The 19,317-nt window shown below is 37.8% G+C and overlaps 2 protein-coding genes across 9 annotated transcripts in view; one reads left to right on the forward strand and one right to left on the reverse strand.

Annotated features, from left to right (window-relative positions):
• LOC124176239 (cell growth regulator with RING finger domain protein 1-like) overlaps positions 1 to 15,394 on the reverse strand; it is a 58,040-nt gene extending 42,646 nt beyond the window's left edge. The window contains exons 1-3 of one of the 7 annotated variants that reach the window (XM_046557217.1): positions 15,244 to 15,394; positions 10,932 to 11,104; positions 52 to 209 (exon numbers count right to left, since the gene is read on the reverse strand). In XM_046557217.1, the coding sequence (XP_046413173.1) occupies positions 52 to 209; positions 10,932 to 11,029 (256 nt within the window). In that variant the 5' untranslated portion in view covers positions 11,030 to 11,104; positions 15,244 to 15,394. Of the gene's footprint in view, positions 1 to 51; positions 210 to 10,931; positions 12,689 to 15,243 lie in introns of those variants that run through there. The other 6 variants (XM_046557218.1, XM_046557215.1, XM_046557216.1 and 3 more) reach the window with 6 other exon arrangements.
• A 193-nt stretch (positions 15,395 to 15,587) lies between these two features.
• Positions 15,588 to 18,369, forward strand: LOC124176244 (acylphosphatase-1-like). 2 transcript variants are annotated; one of them, XM_046557231.1, is made up of 5 exons: positions 15,588 to 16,060; positions 16,204 to 16,343; positions 16,438 to 16,454; positions 17,765 to 17,874; positions 18,100 to 18,369. In XM_046557231.1, the coding sequence occupies exons 2-5, from the start codon at positions 16,289 to 16,291 to the stop codon at positions 18,212 to 18,214; spliced, it is 297 nt and encodes a 98-aa protein (XP_046413187.1). In that variant the 5' UTR covers positions 15,588 to 16,060; positions 16,204 to 16,288; the 3' UTR covers positions 18,215 to 18,369. The 2 variants fall into 2 exon arrangements, with proteins under 2 accessions (XP_046413187.1, XP_046413188.1); XM_046557232.1 differs by lacking the exon at positions 15,588 to 16,060 and adding an exon at positions 16,104 to 16,122.
• The last annotated feature ends 948 nt before the right edge of the window (positions 18,370 to 19,317 follow it).

The following is a 19,317-nucleotide window of genomic DNA, read 5'->3' on the forward strand; positions in this document are numbered from 1 at the left end:
GTATAATATAAATATTATTCGATGGATTATGCAGTGTAATAAGAAACTCACCAGCATAGGTGCTTCTGAAGCTTTCGTGGAGTTTGAAGGTGAACGGTATGTGAACCTTCATCATCTTCATCTGGGGTATCCGGGGCGCGTGAGGAAGAACGCCGCCACCACCTCCGAACATCAAGTCATCCCCGTGAACTCGAAGTACCATCATATTCCTGCAGGATCAAAGAGGGAAGCATTTCTCATTCGGAGGAACATCAGTCTTTCATAGTTATGTAGTAATGGAAATAATCTCGTAAGCTATTTTTCGGTCAACCCTTTCAGTCGCGCAATTCAGTTACGAAAATACAAAAAAACATTCAGAATTTTGCATGAAAAAAAAAAAGACACGAGACAAAAAGGGTTGACTTAAATAAGTCCTGGATAAGTAAATTGTCGCAACGGTATACAAGATATTTTATTATCGATGAAAATGTAGTTTGTATTAAATGACCGGAATCAAGAAGAATATCAACACCTGGCAGATTTGCTGATTACTGGTAAAAAAACTCATTTTCATATCGTAACCGAAACTGTATGATATACTCTTTGGTTATGGTAAAAAATGAAAATGCTATTTAAGACATTTGTAGTAACCACATATAGAAATTTTTCTTTACTTGATTAAGCGACATTTTTTTTTTATGAGAGCTTCTTTCTCGACGTACTAATATAAATATGCTGCGCATGCCGTAAATCATTGTAACGGAAGGACTTCCTATTGAATAAAAAAAAGTTGAAGAAAAAAACAATACGGAGCAGAAAAAAAGAAACGAAAAAAAAAAAAGGAATCAGAACTAGATAGTACGAATGAGTATATGTACTTCTTAAGAAATAAAGTTACCGTAAAAAGGGGCAACTTTGTCAAGTCTGATTTTCTTTTATTTAGTGGTTTCTTTTTTTCAGACGTCTACGAAATAATATACAAAAAAATATAAGCAACCCAGTTTCCAAATTACTTTCCAAATTTCGAAAAGAGAAGTGAAATACGAGGATGGATTGAGTAAAATAGAAAAAAAAAGCTTGTACTCTAAAATCAAAGTTCTGTTAAAGTATTTAAAGCCCCGTGTTACCTCGCGTCGTGAAAAAATTTTCAAACCTAGTTCAAAAATCGTTTTACTCTCAAACCCCGTTCACAGGGCTTCGATTCAATAGGAGAGACGAATGCGATTCGAAATCGTGTGTCTGCGCCATATGATAATCAAATATAGCCTCGACATTTTTCGCTGATTTTACCGTTGGCAAACTTTATCATCTACAGGCGGCAGTTTTTAACGCGTAGAAAAAATAATTACCAGGATAGAAGTTAGGCACGCATATTATTTTTTTTCTTCTTCCCCACGTGAACAATTTATCACAAGTTGACCCTATGGTTTTATATTCTCAAACAAAAGAATCCACGTTCCCACGAGTAATACCCGGATACATGTTTACATGGTTGAAATATTTTAAGGTGTTTATTAACATCTTTCGTACATAAATTTTCGTTTGTCATTTCGCCGCTTTTCATTGACCATACGTTATTTTATTATGGATTTATGTTAAACACAGAAAAACATCGAATGAATATATTGATATTGTACGCGGCATTAACAATGTTTACACACTGCGATTCCTTGTGCAGATTAATCGACATACAACCGCTCGCAACGCCTGAAGTTACATACGCCAACAACGGACTCTCAACACCACGTGTACCAAGCAGTTTTTGCAGATATATTAAAGGCGGCATTTGAAGAGAGATTTATCGATACGAATCTCTGACGCAAAACAATGTGACTTAAGGCTAATATGATAATTCTGATAAATTGCTAAACGGTCGTACGAATTTTTCAGCATTAAAAGAAGAGGCAAGCTCTAAAATAACGACGCTTATTAATAAATCACACAGAGTGGTTTAAACGATCTCTTTAAGAACCGGAATCTTTAATCGTTTTTGTTAGATCATCGCATACAGTTTCGTTGACCCGGTATAACTTGTATACCTACGTCAGATCAATTAATCATAATTTGCTAACTTACACAAATGATGATTGGTACGAAAAAAAACCTGACAAGTAAATTAAATACTAACAGCAAAAATAACGATAAAGAATAGACTCAGATTGTGACAAGGAGACGGTAAACGAGTTACTGTAATACAAAGAGGAAAGGAAAAAGAACGCGGAGCGATTCTCAGCCCGATAATATAATTCATAATTTTTTTTCAACTATAAACTATCTAAAACTATACTTCGTCAAGAAAAACCTCCGTGTAGAATGAGTTCTATCCTTGAGAATTTAAACACGAAGTTTTCAATAATCAAACTTGTAAACTTGAAAATTAGTCCGGAAGATCAAAAGTCACCAGGTCAAGGACCTGGAGCGCTAGTCCTGGAAGTCGAGTTTCACCAGGAAGCGGACCCCGAGTGCAGGATCCACGAAGATAGAGAACCCGGTACTCGAAATCTGCGGAGCGCGATTCCGATACGTCTTCTCTACTGCGCGGTTGTTTCCGGACTGAGGAATTCGGCTAGCTGATTTTCGTGTATATAGATCGATCACGTCGGGAGCAAAAAAAATTTCGGTGACGTCACTTTCTGATCATCCGAACATCCAAACCTTGGGTTTCTCACTTCAATACTACGTACGATGATATCCCCGAAGCACGTGCGTCATTTGCACTTCGGTCAACATGCGAGCTTATCATCTCGTCGAGAAAGCTGTGTGTGCATAACGGCATACGCTCCGAGCGCTGGATGAAATATGCTTACTTCGTACAATGCAGACTTGTGCAAACGTGCCGTATGCACGTACAACGCATACCGTACCCTTTGTCTCCCGAAACCAGCGTGCACAAAAACAATCACAACCGTCGTCGTTGTAAGCACAATCATCCCATCGCACTTCCGGTTCATATTGTACAAATTATATTATACAAATCAACGAAGATGGGTTGAGAAAAGAATATAAAGTTAAATACCGCGATATCGATCATCGTCGTACAAGCGATCGTCATCCTGCGCTGCGACTCGAAATTGTGACAACGTATCGCCAATTCCGATGATCCAAGAAATTAATTATTACGGGATATGTTGCAGCGAAGTCGAATTATCGCGTTCGTGTAACTCACGCGTTGTTGCAGATGCATGTATGCATATGTCTGCGTATACAATAATACGGGCACGAATGTTACGAGCGATTTTAAAGTTAATTGCGTGTTCTACCTTGTCTACACCGGTACACGTTCATAATCGATAAACAACCGAGTAGGTTTCAACTCTTTACCCACGGAATGTTATCTTATAAGCAATTTTGTGTGTGTGTGTTTTTTTTTCTCTTTTTAATCCAAGACTCGCACGCAGTTCTTCCGTAAACTCTCCGGGCAATAAAAATATCAGGCTGAATTTTGCAATGTTATTGAAATTATGCATCTTTAGAAAAAGTCGTTATTTTGCAACCTTAGAGGATTTAGCCCGAAATTTAGCAACCCGTTAATCAACGAACAGCAAAAACTGAGTCAGATTTTGTAAATTCAACTTCTTCAGGTATTCTAAAGGTGCGGAATCGTAATTGTTTGTTGCAGCGTTTAGATACGTTATACATACGTTACTAACTTCAGCCTCGTATAAAAATAGTGTTAAACAAAAAACAGTTACACGAAATCCGGTCATACATCAAAATCGTCATTTTTTAACCGGCGTATATCGTGATGTAGAAGCATTCAAATGATGGGAAACCAGCCATTTCAATCATCATTTCATACAATCAGCTCTATTTTTGTATTTTAAATTGAACGAGATTATACAAACCACCCGATACAAACCGTAGGTGATCGTTAAATAATTATTGGTCTTTAAATCACGCTTCAACCAGTGATGTAAAACTATTTTTGCAACTCGAAATTTGTAAAATGTGAAACGAAGGAAGTACCTTATCTTTTATATCCAATACCGAATTTTACGACTATGTCAATATTTTTCATCAATTTGTTGACAGCTTGTGCTCGCGTCTCTCTTTCTATCTTTCTCTCCGACTCTTTTTCACAATTACTTGCAAACCCGCGACCTTCTCGACTTTGCGGGTTTGTCCAAAACGATCCCCGCACGCCTTACAACCGTAAATAACAAACAGACTCGGGGCCACGAAGGTGCGGATTTTGTATGCGAGAATTTCATGCCTTCGGCAATGCGCGTCACGTTAAATATATGAGAAATATAAATCACAATCACAAATGGATAATTTATCGGTATACGATTCCGAAATATTACCTTCGCGGCTTTTTGATAATAAACAGGCAAGACCGCCACAGTCAAAAGTCGGTAAGTTTGATAAGCGAAGAAAAAAAATTGACAAATTTGAGTGACACAACAATTTGACTGGCATCGATGACGGTGAACAATAACGAAACGACGTCTCTTTTGCACAATACAACAGAAATGTATCTGAAAATATTCGAATATCACAAGCTGAGGTATCAACTATTTGTCAAAAATATTTTTATAATTAAGACAAGCTAGTTCGGGATAATCAAAGTTTTGTGACTGTCGTACGATTCTAACGTTAATTGAAAATCGTCATTTCCATCGTGAAAATGTTCTTCAACAATTTATTCCGTATACGCACGCGTTACAGCCGTATTAAATAAATGTGTACAAATTCCTCAAATGTTTGTCGCATAATAATTCGTAGTGATCCGGCTGGCGAGAAAAATGAGTTCAACAACATTAGAACCGAGTGAAAAACATCCGAGAGTTCAATCATTTCGAACGTTCCAATTATGTAAAATCTTTTCTTAATTTGCTGACAACTTGTATCATCGACTTCGCCTTGATCAATATCAACCACATGTATCTTACAGTAACGAAGTTGTTTCATTTTCTAAGCGGCGAACTTCTGTTTTCTTAACTTTTGACTGTTGGACTTGAGGGAGATCCAACAAAAAGTTTTTACGCCCAACAACGCAATCTTTACATAATACAAGAACACGTACACAATTACAAACTTATAACAACTCGCAATAAATTTACTTTGAAAAACATTTGGTGGAAAACAGAAGACGTTTTCCTAATTTAATTACAATTTCTTTCTATATTGATCGCTAATAAGCAAAAAACAAAAAACAAAAAGGAAACCCGTGCGTCAGTCGCGATCTCCAGTCTTCAAGTCTGCGTATCGATTCGCCTGATCTGACCACGAAAATCTTATTTTTCAGCGCAGTTCTTTCAACAGGCAGTAACTTGAGAAGTATCTAAACACGTGAGATAGATTTCCTCTCAGAATATTCGGCGCCCGTATAACGTACATATAAGAGTTCCGAGTTTTGACACGCAGTGGTTTCGAGAGCATGCACTCAGCTCCAATTATCTTCCGAGACGAGTCAAGTGATTTTTTTAGACAATTATGACGATTAAAACAGAGTCTGGTTAGAGTGGATCATGGAATAATTGAGGCGTAAAGCATCGTTGGGACTGAAATAACGATATATACCGAATAACTAAGCGTCGTATTGTTTGTAGAAATATACATGGTAAGAGAAGAAAAACAAAATTGTATAATCAGAAAAGACTGCAGGGCTTGTTTATTGTTTACAACGGCTGTTGATGAATTAGCCGATTCATTCGTAATTCTATCCCATCGTATTATACATACACATGTATATATATAGGTGTTCGTGAATCCTCGATCATTCCAAGCGTGCGGCGTGAGTGTATAACTTATAAAGATTATCGGTTTCTCGAATTTTCCGAACTTTCTAAATTTCATACAGTTTGATGCCTGCTAGGTGGATAGGCGGGAGGATGTATAAAGTATGCGTGGATAATCGAATATTAAATAGTCATGTAGCTTGAGGAAAGTTTCGCGTCAGCCAGAAATGATACGGAAGCCTGTACAAGCCGGCTTATCGTTAGTCACTGCTGCTGCTGCTGCTGTTAGCTGCAACGCGACTCGTGTAAAGCGATATTACAAACTTTACTAGCGTTGGTATCCACACGGCGACGTATTCATAACGGTATAATAATCTCTACAATTGAACGACAAAGTGGATAACAAGTTCGTGAATCAGAAGGGTAAATCTGACCTGAATTTAATCGGAGAAAATTGAATCGAACCTTTTCTCTCTCTTATATATACGTATACACACATACGTCGTCTGCAACGAAGGAGGAATTTTTGCATCTTCAATAACGGTATACATGAACGAAGAAAAAATATTTCATTATTCCCTTTGCATCAATTCACGAGGCAATCAATTCCTTTTGTTACAAACGCAGCTCTGATTGTGCTCAATTATTATTAACGAGAACTCGTACATACGCATATATATATGTATAATGTGTACATATATTGTCCACGATAAGCCGGCTGGACTTCGGAGATAAAGCACGCTCGGTAATACCGCATGACGTAAGTGACAACAAAAATGGGGTTGCAAATATGTGCATGTCGCGGCGACGACGAGAATAAGACACGTTGTTGGTGAAACCGAGTTTGGCTCGGCAAATAACCAGACGACAAAATTTCTCTCATAAAATTAATCAAGCCAGTTGTGAAGAATTAAATTGGTCAATTTGCCTAATCGGCGCAAATGAGGGTCTCGCATGCTTTGCAACAGTCCATACGCCATTGCAAGACTCTTGTAATTTGAAAGGCAATCTCGCGATTAGACGTGTTTTCTTCTATCATCGTCTCGTCTCTTTCATTCTCAACTTATTCGATGTAAACCAACCATTCCGTTATCATTGATGAAGGTAACGCCGATAGAACTTGTGACATTGGTTGGTCGATTTTAAAACACAGGTAATAAAGAGAAAAGAATCGTAACTAGAAAATATAGCACACACACACACACATATATATATATGTACGTACATATTATCAACCTGCAGTAGTTCAAGGGTCACGAATGAACGTTAACGAAAATTTATAACATCCTTGATGCATCCCTGTTACATGAATACTATATATTATGTAACGACGTCGCATAAAAATATCGTATTTATAGTCCGATACGAAAATAAAGTATCTTCCGGGTTCTGACGCGTTATAAAAAAGTCGAATTAAAATATCCAGAAATATACAGTTTGTTTTACTGGTGCACCGTATACCAAAATTCATAACTAATAAAAGTATTTTCCAATTTTTTTTTTTCGAAAAAATAAAAAATGAAAAAAAAAAACACCCGGATACGTTCGAGGTGCCGGTTGTCAATTTTTTTTCCCAGGCATAACGAGACATATTGATGTGTGCATACGGCAATACTCTTCAAATGGCAACAAAAAGTGGTAAATTTATTATACATCCGCATATTTTTTACAAGTCAAAGCCGAAGCGATAAAAATACAAAAAAAAAGAAGAATTTGATCGTGGACATGTTCTTTTACAAAGAAGAACGTCGAATTTATGAAACTACCAATTATAAACGCTATCGACCTATGCAGGATATTAGGAACTTTTAGCAGTATAAAACATTACTGCAAATGTGAATTTTTTAAATAATTTTATTTTTTTGATTTTTTTTTTACCCAACCTCGCGTTCATCTACGTTAAAAATTTAAAAAAGAAAACAAGAACATAAACGTGGCTCTGCAAGACCGTGGAAGAATTACAGCAATAATTCTGTATTCAACTCTTCGTGTGAACACTGGGTCGTATTTAGGAAACAGTCGTTTTCCGAATATCAATTTTTGTGGAACAACACTGAAACTTTTTTGAGTCTGCCAACTTACGGATGATAATGTAGTTAAAACTTTGCGAAGAATCCCTGAATTTTTTTCACATCTCTCAAAAGTCATCTCGTCACTCTCCCACGATCGTTGAAGTAACCTTATCGTCTAATTCCTGTCCTCCTGTTTCCATTCAGGCTCACGCCGCTCGCTTTTCGCCTGACTCTGCTAATTCTATTCCTCACCATTTTTGATTTGCGCTTCTTTCGCTTACTCCTGCTCTTTACCTCACAAAATCATTCCTATCCCTACGTTCGACACTATCAAGTCCATTTCAACACTCGACGACCTCGGGCATAACTTTTCTTACCGATATTGTGAACTGCACACTCTCTTTAAACTATTCCACAAATTTTGCGAACAAATATATAGTTGATATCGCAAACATCCCAACCTCCGGTTGTCCCAGGACGTGAGAGCGAAGCCGAACCAGTTTATTCCTTACCGCTCGGGGATAAACGACGTTCACGGATGTAACGAGCTTTTAAACTTTTTCTTTTTCTATTCATTCTCATCATTGTTTACCTTATTTTTTTTCCAAGTCCTACGCAGGTTAAATAATTCTCACTCGGAACCTCGCGATCCTCGTTCCAAATTGCCAGTAGATTTCTCTCACTGCGTTAAAATAACGAAACACCATGTATACACACACACACACACATATATATATATATATATAATCATCATTATAATATATATATATATATTATAAGCACAATAGCATTGAGAGTCTCTGTTCCATTCATTCGATTCAAGGTCTAGCATTGACCTGGAAAGAAAATCAGTGTGCCTCTATCTATCTTATACGGGGAGAGTTTTACAGGTAAGCCGATTACATTGTATGTTTGTTGGTAAAAAAATATAAATATAAGCCCGAAATCGTCGATTAAAATTTCGCTGTGTAAATGCGTATTATACGTATGTAATACACACATGACATGTACAGGTACGATGGAACGTGAAATCTACTGTGCAGAAAGGAACTTTAACGAGGCTAACTTTTGCGAATGCTACGAGACCACGACGAGACGAGAAGAAAACTTACGATTAGGCACATTAGGCATATCGTTTCGCACGCAGGTGAGAATATTTCATCTTTCCGCGAGTCTGCATGCATGTATAATGTGTGTGTGCGTGTGACGTGGAAACATCGCTTGGTACATGTAGAGAAGTGTTGTAGGTATAATACGTACATAGGTGTGTATACATATACGTATATGCGCGTGTGTAAAACTTGGAGTTGAGAGGCAAGTTACGTACAGAGCTTGACACAGATTCTCGATTCCGAATGTAAATAAAAATAAAACACGACCTTCTCGTTGTCGGTCTAACTATTCATGTATTATACGTATATGAGAGGAATCTGATTACCATTATGTTTGACAACATCCCAATTCACGATCACGATTAACCATGTCAAAAATTAAAACAAAAAATTGATAACTGGAGAAACGTTTTTCATCCGTCGAAGCTTATGATAAGCCTGTGCTATATATATACCATGAAATTTATTGATTTCGTCGATGAATTTTTCCTATGTTGGTATGACCCCCGAAAACCTCTTCGAAAAATTTCAACACAATTTAAAACAATCAGTAATAAAATCGGAGGTGCGGTATGGATTATAATAGATTTTGAATGGTACGAAAATAGAAAAAGGAAATCAAGAAAAAATCCCTAATGGAATCAAAAAACTTCGCGATCAACCGTCTACTTACGTTAATTGGTGTGAAAATCCCCATATATAAGCAATTGATACTTCGTTAACTGATGGATTCCAAGAACAAATTACGGGATTCAACATAATGGAATACAGATGATATTTAGGAGAATTTTCGTCTTTCCTTTTACGTGGTTTTTATAACTCAGATACATTAATTTTATAGTTCAAAAGTAAAAACGAGAAACTTGTGTATATATATATATATATATATATGTATGTATGTATGTATGTATCCGTGATTTCTTGTTGAAGATTTTTTATGGAAAGAAAGAAAAAAAAAAAAAAACACAAAAAGAAATTCGGAAATACGGTTAAAACAAGTTTCTCGTTTTTACTTTTAAACTATAAAATTATCGTATCTGACTGTGAGTTAGAAAAACCACGCAAAATGTATTTCATACTTGAGATCTGTAGTATATTGCAATTTCTAAATCCATACCGTTGTCAATTTTGTCATCGTACGCCCGCAGGATGCAGGAAGGTTTGAAACTTTCATTTGTGCGCCTCGGCACGAACCGACTGTCGGACTGACGATAATGAGAAATAAATCATCGCACGAGCTTTTTTCCGTTAGGTTATAAAACCGTGTCACTCGTTATTCGGGCAGTGACACCGATGGAAGACTTACGGGAATTTCCTCATTTGTTCATTCATTCATCCGCCCCGTCTGGCTTCGCAACAGCTCGCGATAATACAATTTATAATATATTGTTATAACGACTGAACGAAGACAAAATGAATATCTACATTGAAGCATGAGAGTGGAAAAAGTCGAATGAACGTTACGAGGAACGCTGACTACGAGAGAAGGTTTTTTGGTAAATCTACGTTTGCTTTGTCCCGTTACATGGAGATGTGTGTCAGGTAGATTTCACGTGTACGGAAAGCGGAAATGTCGGATTGTGAAAACAGATCCTACACGGGTAAGTATTTCTCTACATTTTACTTCAACATCCCGCATTTTGGGGGCGGCTTCGTGATTTATATAATGTATAAATTCGTTGATGCTCCGGAGGGAATTCACCGTCGTGGGAGTCATGTCGGGTCGTTAAAATTGCGTTCAATACACATAGAAGCAAGCGATTTCGGTTCCTACATTCATATTTTACTCACGTATCAAAAACGTATTATAATTATTTCCTGCTCAATCTAATCGTAAAAAATCGACGTCGAAAACGAACCGAACGTGCGAGTCTCTCGATATTTCGCTTCGATGTAACACATACCCATGTAAGATAATACTCATCGATTTTCCAAGTAGGTTTTTTTCACTTTTCCCCCAATCTTTTGTTTCGCAAAACGAAATTGAATATTCTTATATTAATTACTATATGACCGCATGTCGATAGTGGCGTAGAAAAGAAAATGTGACTATACTTGTAACGATAGCAATGACGTGCAGTTGAAGCATATCTACATCTATCTATCTATCTATATCTGTGTATATATATATGTAGTTAGGACAGTACCTCATGATAAACAGGATGACCCCGCAGAAGCATATCAATACCGCAAGGACGGAGAAAATATTGGACAACTCCGCCACGGAAACCAGCATCGCCGTCATTATTCTTCTTGTTCTTGTTGGTAATATTTAGCGTCAATTTCCACCACTTTCTTTAAACACGTAACAAGAACTTCACTGAAATATATAACAGGGGGTGTATATTTGTATTGTATGAACTTTTTAAACAGCACAGATATTATAGGGTTACTATTATTGTTATTATTATTTATCAATAATTCGTTGACGTGTTTTACGTTATTACATTTGTTTCTTATTTTCTCGATGATGTTGTTATTATCAATGTATGGTCACAATGCACAAATCGAAGCACGTGACTCAGACTGCGTTGTTTAGCACCGATCTACATATTAATGTGGATAGTAAGCATTTATTTATACAAGTACCCTACAGATACGTTAACACGTACGTTCAAGCGTGTGTTTATTTTTCACGAAGTGGGATGATAAAAACTTTTTTTTTATCAAATATCGCGATGAAAGAAATCCAGTATATAGCAGATAAGTCCACGTAGATGCGGAAGTTTATCGATTTTAAATATCACACCGTAGATATTACGATTTTTATTTCATCGGTTTTACCGATGAATAAGATATATCGATAATATATATATATATATGTATATACATATACAGTCGAAACCGATTACTGCATCGGCCGATCGATATTTCGTTCACTCGTATAATAATTACAACCGTCGGTGACGATAATAATTTATAACAGAAATAAAATAAAAATTTCCATTTACCGCGTCGTTGATCGATGTGTAAAATAATACAACGAGTCGATGACAAGTAATACTTGTATTATAAATTAAAAGAAACAATAGATAACAAGGAGAAAATTTTTTTAAATTAATAACAAAATAAAAAAAAAAACGAAACGAACGAAATTCACACAAATTATTCACACACACGCGTAGAACTGTACCGTGCAATGATTTGCATTGGTGGAAGAAAAAAAAAAAAAGAAAAAAAAAAAAATGTCGCGATGATCCGTCACTAAATTTCGTATAGTTACCGATGTATGCGTGTGAAAATAATATCGTACTTTCGTGTGTGATTCGTGCGTGTAGTTAGGTAGGTAGGTAGGTAGATACACACGCCACCGCCTTAATCCTCAAGAAATATTTCGAAGGAGCCCGAAGACGGTCGCGCGGCTCTCACCCATCGCGAAGTACGTACGATTGAGAACTGGCGTGGAGAGAGCGGCTCCCCGACTTAATACCCCGTGCAGCTTTTTTTGTTTAGCAGTGTCAAATCGGCCGACGCGCAACTCGCGGCGCGCAGCTCGCGCCGAGACTTCTCACGGACTTTTCTCACTGCACTTACGGGAGGGTGATGCGAGTAGCGAGCGAATGCCCGACTACTTACTTGCTGCTCGCCCACGCAAAATCCTTCCCTCGTAATTCGAAAGGCTCCCGCCGCTCCGGCAGACTCCAGTTTTTTTTTTTTGAAATTTATTTTCGTACCTTTCCCCCAGTCGCCGATTCGTTTTTAACATCTTTTTCTTTTTTTTTTTTTTTTTTTGTACCATGAGTCAGGACCTTTTAAATTACGAGTGCAGAAACGCTGCTGCTCGAACTAACCGACCCGATTCACTGTTAACCCATTCGCTGTTTCGTACAGTATAACGGTGTAAAATCTTGATTTTCGTCTTTTACGATTTACTGTCTATTAAATAATTGTCAAGTATATTGCGAAATAGGGAGAAATTTTGTTTTTACTATTTACTTTGTTATATTATTCTAGCACGGCGAATGAAGCGCAAATTTTGACAGAATAAAAAAAAAAAAAGGAAAACAACTGAATATCTGAAACGTGTTTGAAACATCTCAAAATCGTAGAAAAATAGTATTTCTTTACTGGAATAAAGGCATTTTGATTCAATCTTTTCATTTTAAAGTGAACGGGTTGACGTAGCGAAAGGACCAATGAATCATCGGTTCCGTACAATTTATGGATGCATGTGAACCTGACGACGTTGCGATCGATCGAATTAGCTTGCTGTTGTATGTTTCATCATTCTCTTCGTTAATCACCCGCATCATGACTATTTTATCGAATCCGGCGCCAGCGAAACCCACGTGAGCAAAAAAAATTTCCGACAAATTGCCATATATGCAATGCCGAGTAGGTGTGCATAAGGAATTCGCGTAAGGTAATTGTCCCAGTTATTGACCTTGTCTCAATTGTTTTTTGGCTCTGTCTCTTTGATGCTTAGCGTTCAAATTACCAAGAAATAAATTTGTACTGCCTAACTCTCTAGCGACTGGTTTTAGTCATGGGGAAGTTCACAATTTGTATCGTCAATTTATAATTTTGAAAAATATAAGGTTCCATAATTAGGTTTAAGCGTGTCAATAACTGGTACATGGTTTAAGAATTAAAGTCTCACTGAAAGGAAATTGCGGTTGAGTCATAGATTTTCAATAGCAATAACGCATTTATTCAATCGAATCTCATTAGTTCGTCCGTATGTTATATTTGTAACGATTGTACATTCGTAATCTGTCTTTTTTTAAGCTGTCTCGAGAACATTTGTTACAGGGAATTTATTTCGGAATAAAAGTAACGACTTATTTTTCATTCACATAGAAACAGCCGAGCCTTATAAATTATTTGATGAAAAAGTAATTTGTAAAAGAATATACAATCTCCCTGACGTTGTTGCTAACAACGAATCTATACCCGAAATGCAGTTGTAATTTTTTTAGTTTTCGTTTCCTAAAATTTTTCCTGTACCACAGGGATTTTTTTTTTTTAGCAAGATGGAACTACTGCACATATTATCTTCACCAAGACTTTATAAACCTTGATCTTTCTTTGTTTTTTTGTTATGTTTCTTTCCGTAAGTCCGATATCATACGGAAATTTAGCTGCAGTTTCAAGTACGCGCATAATTGCATCCGCATCATGATGCGGAAGTCTGGAGTTGTTTTGTTTGTTTTTCATTCCGCTTTCGTAATTCAAATAAATCGTTGTCGCTTATCATTCATCTCTTATTGTCCGTCTTATTAACCTCTGTGGATATGTACGTACTGTATATAATCCACGGTATCCTCCAGGGATAAGAAAACCGGATATGCTCTTGACTAAATTAGGGTATATCGCCTTGAGGCAGAGAGTGTAAAATGCTGCAGAGAGAGAGAGAGAGAGAGAGGGGAGAAAAAAGAGCGTTGGATGACCGATTTATTTACGACGTAAATATTTTTCGTCTCCACAGCTCGCGGTAAATGCGTTCAGAATTTGCATCGATTGGTTTACCATTTACAATGATTCGCGTAGCAGTCAACTGCAAAGAAATAAGAATTTTCCAATTCTCAACATTTTAGAGCCAGTTTGATATTGAGATAAAGGGAAGCGGTGCCGTCATTGTTTTGTTTAGAAGATAAGCGTACCACATGCAATATAGGCGTGAGAAAATATGTGATGAGATGTAAGGTCCTTGAAAAGGTTGAGAAAAGAAAAAAAAAAAAAAACCAATGGCATTTCGAAGGTACAGATTCGGATGACGCAGGTAAAAGGAAGCTGAAGGCTACCGATAAACTGGTCATTGTTTCTTTTTTCACTTTTCGTATTATTTCGTCAGAGGAAATATAGAAAACGACAATCGCAGGGTGTAGAATCTAGACGTGTCTCTTGTTTAAAAAAAACCTCGCAATTAGACGTTTGCTCAACTAGGAGCAAAAATGACTAGTAAGTAACCGGTGCAGTTCGTAATTTGAAATTTTCAATATCACGATGAAAACGATCGTTACAACTTTTGAAATGATACATTCTAATAATTATAACGACAAGTGGAATGTTTTTAGATGCTAATTTATTGCATAGGTATGAGGTCACTTTTTGTGACGCAGGGTGCGACTGAACCGAACAAATAAACTTATACCCTGATCCTTTTATCACAAGGATCCTCAGATTCGTTTAAATATCGTCACAAACAGAATTTGAAAAAAAAAAAATAACAAATAAAATATTTTCAAATAAAAGTAACGGAAATAGCTTAATTAAAGCGTCAAGTAAGGAAGTAAGCCAGATTGCGTCGTGTCTAAGTCTGACAAACGCAAATAGTCAATTATCAGGTTTGCACTAGCAATTTAATTCAAGGTCAAACGCAATCCGCGAGTACATAGACAGGGATCTGCATAAATACATATTTATTCGCGAGGAATTCGCGTGTGTGTCAATATAAGATCTAATTTTGAGTTTACCGATGTTTACATATACATATAAGAGAAAGAAACGATTATTTACCTGGCATCACCAGACATTAAACCGTCAACGAAACGCACTGATTAGGGTAAAAACCCCCATCATGCGTCTTCATTCGCGCACACGAGACGTTGGACGAATGGTGCATGTAATTATGAATTACCTTACGAAAATATTGAAATTATAAGATAGCAAGCTACCGAATTGACTTCGTTCCTGCCGCGCCACGATAAGCGGTTAATTAACGACGTTTTTTTTTCCTCTCGAGAGCACGTGCGAATCGCGATAAATACGCCGCGTTCATCGACGACCGGACAAACGTCGTACGGCAAACGTCAACGCGCTCTGTCGTCGATACGGCGAAGCGAAGTAACGTGTTCGTCGATTAAATTTTCACTGAAAACACAGAATTGACAATTACGTCGACGCTGCTCGAATTCCGTTTACGGTGAAGAAATTTGGAGATCGCATTTACGGCGACGCGGACGGTCGATGAACAGCATTTTATCCGCCCTCGGCGAGGCCGCACTGCCGAGATAAATAAATCCCTCCGCGTTTTACACGGGCTGGTATGAATTTTCCTCGCGGTTTTATAATCGATAAGAACCTACGGAGGGGGATACGCGTCGAGACCCGAAGCGAACAGCTGATTGCTGACAATGAGTCAGAAACACGGACTTAACACTGTCGGAAAGATCGAAGCGAATAACGGACCGCGAGGCGAGCGACATCTGTCCAAAAGGTTTCGGGTCTAACTTCAGGCTGTTTGTCGTTCGACGAGACACGAGTGCCAACGAGTTCGGAAAGTAAACAAAAGCGGAAATGGAAGGAAGAACGTCGACGTTGGCAGAGCCGTGAGGTAAAGTAGGAAGATAAGAAGACAAATATATTCCCGCCACATCGCCTGCGTCGCGTGCGAAAGTGACTGCCGAATTTTTTTCCTTCAATTTTTTCTTCCTCTCACTCCGTACTTTTGTTATTTTCGTTTGTACCTATGTTCAGCCCGAGACGACCGGCGGCTGTACTCCTGATCCTGGGTATCGGAGCGGTGCTGTTGATATATTATATCCATTACGCGAAAGTCGAGATGACTGCGAAGCAGCTCGTCGGTCTAGACTTTGAAGTATTCGGGAGAGTTCAGGGTAAGAGGATTCGTTCTTTAACCGTGAAATAACCGTCGCTTTACGGTCGCGTGATTCACGTTCGTACACAGCTGCAACGTTTTTTCTTTTACAGGTGTCTTCTTCCGAAAGGTAAGCAACCGCAGTGTGCAGTGTGCGTTTTGATTAATACACGTATTATGGTACGTACGAAGAGACAACTCGTGCGTTACACGACTCGTTCAGAAAGTTCAAGAAGTTTTTGGCCAATTCGACGCCGCGGTTAGAAAAAAACCTGTCAACTTTTATCCCCGTTGAATCTTCTGACCTTCATCGACGGCTCGTTCGGTGTCTCGTTCATTGCCGATTTGGTAGGCAGACGTAACTTTAAAAACTCAACTCGGCTCCCTATCGTCGATAGAGCAGGTTATACGAGCTGGCAAACGCGTGCGTAGTTCACGTTCGAACTGTTCGAGGCACTGACATCACGGGATACAAAAAAAGTGCGGCGTTATGGCGGCATCTAGCGTACGGGGAAAATATCGGTAAGGAAGACCGCCGACTTACCGTTAGCCATTTACGATTTGCACTTTCGTCGCTCGATCGACGAGCACTCCGTGAAATTGTTACGTTTTCCCGTTAGCCGAAACTATTCAGAACTGAATCACTCCTGCGTCATTCGGTCCTGTACCGTTATCGATTAGCCTGGTGAATAGATGATGAAAGAGACATTGACGATAATAGTACGTTGTCAGAATCATCCGGATCATTTCGGCTCTATTGAATCTAAGAAGTTATAATGTGTCTGGTATTGCATTATACGCATAAGTTACCAGCTAGCTGTAATAAAGGTGTTTGCCGCGAAGTAACTGACGGTATCGTTTTGTACCGTAGAGACTTTAAAAGGAACTGAATACGTTGAGGAGAAGCAATTTGTTTACTTTTTATTTTAGAAATTAAAGATGAAACAACAAGAAAGAAAAAAGACACCGACGCAGTTTCTCTTTCGTATGATGCGATACACGTATATCTCAGCTGAACTTTCGTTGGAGACTTTTGTACCTACAGATCAGCAAAAAAGACGCGGATCTCGACGTTGTCTTATACATCTCCAAATATCGAAGTATGTACGCGATTCTGAAGAAAAATACTTCAATGCATTTTCACTTCACACGGAAATAAATAAATGGCAAGGATTCTACGAAATCGAAATAGTAAATTCGATAATTTATACCATTTCCTTATTTCTGCGCCAAATTAAAATGTGTTGGAGTATTTTTGTTCCGATCTGCGTATAGAACAAGACTGTTAAGCCAATTTTCGCGTTTGAGATACGTGAATTTCTATATTTGAAGATATATACGTCAACGTCGAAATTGACCAGGGCATCACGATAAGATTGAAATATTTTGAGAAGCGTTGAATTGACGATTCATCAGGCAAACATTGTAACTACTTTCTAGTACACTCAAGAAAAGGGTAGGCAATTGGGTCTCAAGGGATGGTGCAGAAATACGGACCGAGGGACCGTCGTCGGTTACGTGGAAGGAGATAAGGGAAAAGTAGAAGACATGTAAGTTGTTTTCTTCAATGCATAAAATTACAATTACGTAACCGTACAATCAATCAAATTTTCCTGCCATTTCTATTCCTCTTTCACATATTATATATGTAGTATACATCGAAAGAATTCGCTGCAGTTCAATGATGTTCAAAATACTTACCCGTGTAAGGAATATAAGCGGTAAAGCGTGCGCACGATGTCGATAAAAAATTTTAAGGAGAAATCTGTTCGCAGGAAACGGTGGCTGCAGTACACAGGGAGTCCACAGTCACAGATCGAAAAAGCTGAATTCCGCAGCGAGAAAGAAATCACGGAAACTCAATTCAGCGACTTCAAAATTAAGAAATGAGTCACATACTGCGAACCGCATGCATTATACCTACATCTAGTTGCTGAAATTATTTAACGCCATCTGAAATGCGTGAATCAGTCTAAAACGACATTCGCAAAATCACATGTAGCTTTTTGTCACTGTGTGTAAATAAATTATAAGATTTACAATGATTGTCTCGAAACTGATGCTCCCCATTCTTCATGGTAAATAAGTAATAATGTACATAACGCAGAAGAGAGAATATTCGTCACAGGAAAGTGTGTATCACTTTCATTTGATAAACCGCTGTACTCTAAATTTTTGTAAAATCATTTTCCTTGGTCTACACTTAATATTATATGCGCACGATTGTTCGTACAGACGCTTTCGAGGTGTGCAAATATATGTACAGCTGATTTTGCACGGATGTATAAAAGTCATTCTTCGCGCGTATTTATCGAGCAGGAAAACGCACGTCAATTAGTGACAGTGCGACGGTGAAAAGTGAGCGGTCATCAGGGAGTGCCAATCGATGCACGGCTGCAGTTTGCACGTGAAAGAAACTAAAATATTTTTGAAGCGTATTTCGAGTTAGTTTGCATAAGTTTCGTCAGCAGTATAGAGTTCCTCTTCGATCCAAAATTAACACCGCAATCGAAGTAAGTTTCTTTGACTCATATTGTAACGTATCCGGTAAATTTAAATTTTAGTCGCCAGTAAATTCGGGTCTAATGGCCACTCACAGAAACTTTCTTCCTCAATCGAAAAAATCTATCGATGTATCCACGTTATTGACGTAGCAGTGTTTTTTATGCTAGAAATCACATCTTCAAACGATGTTTTTCATCGATGTTTCATGTACAAACTTCCTTTATCAGTTTACAAGATCGAACTCTTGAAGAAAAATCTCTGCATTCAATGAATATTATACCGTGCAGCAATAAAATTAAGGAAATTATACATTCCACGATCGGTACATTGAATTTGGTAGCAAATTTATTTATTTTATTCATACACGGGTTTCCCCTTAAATGAAAACATTTTTTTCTTCGCCGTAGTCAATCTCACCGACCAAGTAAAGCGTCTCTTATTTTTATTACAAAAATATCAAGATATCCTGCAGTTACAGCACAAACATT

The sequence above is a fragment of the Neodiprion fabricii genome, chromosome 2 (genome assembly GCF_021155785.1).
Source record: "Neodiprion fabricii isolate iyNeoFabr1 chromosome 2, iyNeoFabr1.1, whole genome shotgun sequence".
NCBI lineage: Eukaryota > Metazoa > Arthropoda > Insecta > Hymenoptera > Diprionidae > Neodiprion > Neodiprion fabricii.

Excerpts from the sequence above, each read along its gene's own strand:
- LOC124176244 (XM_046557231.1), top strand. The coding sequence starts at position 16,289 with ATGACTGCGAAGCAGCTCGTCGGTCTAGACTTTGAAGTATTCGGGAGA. Across the intron at positions 17,875-18,099 it reads AAGGGAAAAGTAGAAGACAT|GAAACGGTGGCTGCAGTACA; the intron begins GTAAGTTGTTTT and ends ATCTGTTCGCAG.